The following is a 5959-nucleotide window of genomic DNA, read 5'->3' as shown; positions in this document are numbered from 1 at the left end:
CCAGTGCTGCCAACGTATTTCGCGCGCATACGACGTTGCCTGCATGTTACGCGCTCACTATTTCGTGCCTTCACGTTGCAAATCTGGAGTGAGACAAAGTAATTAGAGTGAGACAATGTTAACATTGTCTCACTGATGAGCGAATTGGCCACTTTGCTTTCTCAAATCAGTGAGAGAACATGTACATTGTTAGGTAACTGTAGGAAAAGTAATGAAACTCGAATAAGCAAATTCCCTTGCCCCAAATAGTTTTGAACATTTTAATTATTCAACACACTCACTATCTGTTGGTGCCAGGCCAAACATGCAGAAGAGTGTGACGGTTGGGACAGAACGTGTGGATAGAGTTAATTATGCTGAATAATATATTCTTTTACAAACGGGTTTGCGAAGGAAGATAATAAGTTCGATCACATGCTGAGCCCTAAGTTTTGGACTTCCATATTAAATATGTTTAATACAAACTGCAAAAACGTTATAATAGAATGTGTATTGATAAATTTAATAAATATTATATTTTTATATTGGTTAAGGTTATTCGCTAACAGACTTTAAACTTTTGTTCGTTTGATAATTGTTTTCTGTTCAAAGACTATAGGGTTGTTCAATAAAACTTTGGTTTAATAAATACTCCGTTTAACATACATTACTAGAAAATGGGCTGAGTATGTATTGAAATACAAATACAATAAGAAGTTGGTCTATTAAGTTTTCGTAAATGTAACGATAAAGCTCGAAGAGTCACGAAAAAGAGAGAAAACTCTCCCTGTTTCTTTACCTTGTTACGTCCATTGTGCCGTGTCGTATTTTGTCCATGTTCGCTCTATTTTATTTTTAAAGTGAAGAAATAGCAAACATGCGATGTTTTTATGGTGTACAAAAAAAAAATAATCCATTTTCAAATTGCCTGAACGCTAGACAACTATACTTATGTGCAACGGCTGGAGTAAAATTAAAACCATTCGTACATTACCTTGTTTCTGGATCATAAAGTATAATTTTTCAAGAATTAAGTTAAACCTATTGTTCTTCTGTAACAAAACTGGCCTAATTTTCCTGTAAACGTCCATTCCATCTCATCACTGCTAAATCTCATCAGAATAGAAAATTTTACAGTAAAGCAAAGGTATTGAGTGTTTAGTAGTCATGAAAGCTTATATTTATGATGGCTTCTGACGCTATTTTACCTATACTAACAAGAAAATATATCTGTGTTATTAGAGTGAAATAAATCATATTAAATTATATGCTTGAAAAGACAATACTTGATTGTGGTTAACAACGTTTGCAGGTCGACCAACTTAAACCAAAGTTTGTAAATAAGGACTAAAGTAATAACATGGCCTTTAATCTCCATCGTATGATATTCATAAACGGTATTCCTTTGTGCATAAAGAAACAGGTGAGCACTTGATCTCTAAAATACAACTTGCTAGCGTCAGTTATTTACATTCACAATCACTAATATACATGGTGTAGTGTACAACGTATATAACATAACACTTTTATAATAAAATTTGAAAAATTACCATTCAAGTAAACCTTTTACTGTAATTTTAAATCATGTAGGCATGCAAAATTTTGTCCACATTTATATTTTATTTCACATAGTAAAAATAAAAATAAAATTCAAACCAAACGTTTTAGTATATTTCGTATACCTAGGGCCGAAAATGAGGTTTTACCGGCTCGAGATAGTTTTACGATCGAGTACTGCAAAACCATTTCAGTCCATAGTACGAACGCTATTATTTTTTCACCACACTATACCCTATTACCACTATTCACCACAATAATAATGAACACTAAAAGTCAACACAACTACACCTTTAAGGTTATGTGAAGAAATAATTTGAGGAATCAGAAAAAATAATAATAAATAGTTGCTAGGCAGCGGTGACTTTAAAACAAGTCTATTACAATACTATGGGTTCTGATTCTGATTGAAGCCAGCAATTCGTAGCTTTCGGCCTCCAATAAGTGATTGTAAAACTGCTAAAAAACATAATAGTGTGGTGAAACATAATTTTAAAACCCATCCCACAAACAAAGTAAAAAATCATGAATAATCTTGATATAGAATTTCATTGCATAGCTTTTTACCCTGTCAATATTGATTGATCGAAAGGTGATTTATCTTTGTCACAAAAACTTGACGTAAATGTCACAAGACACGTCGAATGAAATTATTATCTATCTTGTAACGAAAATATACTCCAAGGTAAGTCATTCTAAGTTAGCGTAGGTTTTAATAAAAATCTATAAACAGCACTCCGCAATGAAGGGCTTGTAAAACAGTTATACACATTAGATTATATTTAATAAATTAATACATTTTATTGTATATATTTTAAGGTAAATCAGATTATTTTATAGAATCAGATTATTACGTCGCAGTTACGTGAAAATGGTAAAATTTTCAAGTTCCCAACCATACACTAGATCAAAGTTTAGTGATTCCACTAGCCCTTAAACTCTAACTCAGGAACTAAGGATAGCTTCCCGAGAGGAACGCCTGTGTTCATGGCGTGCAAATTCAGTTTTACTACTCTCAAGTTATATTTCTCCTGGGTATAGTAAACCCTAACCGGTTAGTAGCTACTAGCTCTAGTTTACATTATATAACCATGTTATTAACACCATTTATTCAAAGGCCAATAAAATGCCCTACATTTCTACATGGAATCTTCTAAGGCAACTGTCATGAATGTTCTAAAACCATCAAAACTAGCATCTTGTATATTAGTGATATTTAAGTACCAAACTTTTATTTTATACGTCGATTTTACGATTCATTTATGCTAGGACTCACAAACACTATGGTCCGTTTTAAATTAATAGGTACATGATAGTGAATGTGACCTGACAACATTATAAAGTAAAATGTGACAAAATATCTTGCTTGTAATAAATAAATTATGATAAGTTTTCCAACATTTCGTGATAGATACTAAGACGGTATAGCATGTTTGACAATAACTAAGTCCTTCAACAAATTTTTACATGTTTCAGGTAAATGATATATAATCAAGTTTAGGTAAGTTGTAGATTATAATATTTATTATAAACCTCTCTTATTATGACAAGAAACATTTAGCTTCATTGATGTTTTATTAGTGTCCAAGGTGTTTTACCCCGGAAAACATATGTTTAAGTACTTTAATCTTACTAACTTAATTTAACGAACTCGAACTAATAGATCAGAACAGATTAACCCGTCTAGTCGTACCTGGATCTCAGCTCGAACTGAAGCATCGTCTTGCTCTCGTAGGGGAGGGGGCTTATCTCCAAACCCAGGTTCCAAAGGTCACTAATTGTCCTTCTACTCTACATTGTTCAAATAATAACTTAGGCTAATTCTCTTCTTATTTACAACATCTCCTCCCAACCAAATAAAATTCCTTTTTAAAACTTATGTACACAACATTGGGGGAGATACATCTTCTTGCGTCTTCTTACATCTCCAATCTCCGAGGCGCTCTAATGGTCCTGTTAGAGCGACGGAGTGTGGCTGGGCTTCCTTGATTTGTGCCGTTGGGCGATACTATTGGTTTTGCCATAGGTGATGTGCGGGTTCCTTGATTTGGTGATTTTGGTTTCGCTGGTGACCCTTGCTGTTTGGCTGGCGATATTCGATGTTCCGCTGGGCTCTGGTAAAGTTCTCTCGGAAATTGTACCAAGATATCACTATCGCTGTCACCATCTTCCCCCTCCGAAAGATTTACCCTCAGATGGTCTGCATGAACAAATCTACTTCGGTTGTCGACTTTGACCAAATATGTTACTGGACTTATTACTTTGGTGATAACGCCAGGCTGCCAATTGATCTTCTCGTTACGTACTGTTTTTACATAAACCTTGTCTTGAAGTGTGAATGTTCGTTGCTTTCCACGATGGGCATTGGCACTCTTGACGATACTTTCTTGCTTGTTAAGCATTTGGTCTGCTAAATGAGGTTTCAGCAAGCTAAGTTGAGTTCTGGGCTTGAATTTAAACACAGCCTCTGAAGGGGTCACATTGGTTATGGTGTGTGGGGTATTCCTGTATGAGAACAAAAATGAGTCTATTCGATGCTGAAGCGACCGGGATTGGTTGTATTTCGCATCATGCAGCAATTGCCTGTGAAGAGCATGTTTCACTGTCTGGACTGCTCTCTCGGTGAGTCCATTTGAGGCTGGATGATAAGGCGGAGACAAGACATGATGTATTCCATTAGAACTTAAAAATTCATTAAATTCCTGGGATGTAAATTGGGGACCACCATCAGTTACAATAGTAGTTGGTAATCCAAACTTTGCAAAACAATGCCTCAGTTTTTCAATGGTTTGTCTAGCTGTTGTAGTTGGCATGTAAAAGACTTCAATCCATTTGGAGTGACCATCAACCAAGATTAGGAACTCCTTTCCTTCGAATGAGGCAAAGTCGAGATGTAGTCTCTGCCAGTTGTGTTTGGGCCACGCCCAGGGTTGTAGTGGGGCCAGAGGAACAGACTTGCGAGTGCTTTGACAAACTGAACAACTCTTGACCATGTTCTCGATCTCCGAGTCCATTCCAGGCCAGAAAACAAAGCTACGGGCCAAAGATTTCATCCTAGACTCTCCCGGGTGCTCAGAGTGAAGTAAAATCAAGATTTCTTTACGATGGGTGGGTGGTATCACCACTCTGCTTCCCCACAATAGGCAACCTTTTTCCACAGACAGCTGAGAACTTTTATTGGCGTATGGTTTTACGGTTTCATCATTTACAAAATTAGGCCAACCGTTAGAAGTAAAATCCAATACTTTCGACAAAACTGGGTCAAATTTAGTTGCTGTTGCAATTTCCTTGGAAGTGATTGGTAGTCGGTATGAAGCTGAAAAGAATGAAATTTCACCTTCCTCCTCAGATGTCTCACATGGTAGCCGCGACAGTGCATCGGCATTCGAAATTTCTTCCCCTCTTTTGTAGCGAATATTGTAGTCGTAAGCCGCAAGTGTTAGAGCCCATCGTTGTATCCGTGCTGCAGCCAGAGTCGGTATCCCTTTTGTTGGACCTAAGAGAAAAGTGAGTGGCCTATGGTCAGTCACAAGGGTGAATTTTCTACCATACAAGAAGTTGTGGAATTTCTTCACTGCGAAGATGATAGCCAGTGCTTCCTTCTCAATTTGGCTATACTTAACCTCACACTTGGATAAGGCTCTTGACGCAAATGCGATTGGTCGTTCTGCCCCGTCAGGTAGGTTATGAGCAATCACACATCCAATTCCGTAGCTGGAACTGTCAGAAGTTACAATAATGTCCAATTCAGGGTTGTAAGGCATTAGAACGTTGTCCTTAACAAGTAGATTCTTGCACTGCAAAAATGTAGCTTCGCATTCTTTGCACCAAATCCACGGTACATCCTTATTCAACAGCCTATATAAAGGATGGAGCAAAGTTGACAGGTTCGGCAAAAATTTGCCATAGAAATTGACTAAGCCTAGGAAAGATCGCAGCTGCGTAACATTTTCAGGCTTCGGAGCGTTTGCAATAGCCTTCGTAAGGTCATCCGATTGATGAATTCCCTTTTCATCAATTCGATACCCAAGAAATTTCAGACTTTTCTTAAAGAATTCACTTTTTGACGTGTTAATTTGAACGCCATATTGACACAAGCGTTTCAACACCGCATCTACCTTAGTACACATGTCTTGTGTATTTATACTGTAAATCAAAATATCGTCCAGGTAACATACTGTACCCTCTAACCCAAACAAAATTTTGTCCATTGTAGCTTGGAATAGCGCCCCAGCGCTCGTAATACCATATGGGAGTCGAGCATATCGATAAAGACCCTTATGAGTATTAATAGTTAGAAGTTCCTGTGAGCTTTGGCTAACTTTTAGTTGACTATAAGCAGCCGTCAGATCTAACTTAGAGAAACACTTGGATCCTGATATTTTTGCAAAAATGTCTTCAGGGTTAGGGAGAGGGTAGTGGT

General features: G+C 37.1%; 1 protein-coding gene across 1 annotated transcript; it reads right to left on the bottom strand.

The window, feature by feature from the left end:
- Positions 1-3455: 3455 nt before the first annotated feature.
- LOC129003281 (uncharacterized protein K02A2.6-like) lies at positions 3456-5300 on the bottom strand. Its single transcript, XM_054431571.1, has one exon. It carries the CDS (start codon positions 5298-5300, stop codon positions 3456-3458), a length of 1845 nt encoding a protein of 614 aa, XP_054287546.1.
- Positions 5301-5959: the final 659 nt, after the last annotated feature.

Source organism: Macrosteles quadrilineatus, unplaced genomic scaffold, assembly GCF_028750875.1.
Source record: "Macrosteles quadrilineatus isolate MER2022 unplaced genomic scaffold, UCM_ALF_1.0 Scaffold_9__3_contigs__length_116548681, whole genome shotgun sequence".
In the NCBI taxonomy this organism is placed as follows: Eukaryota; Metazoa; Arthropoda; class Insecta; order Hemiptera; family Cicadellidae; genus Macrosteles; species Macrosteles quadrilineatus.
Note: the sequence above shows the minus strand (reverse complement) of the source record. Positions and strands in the feature narration are given on the sequence as shown.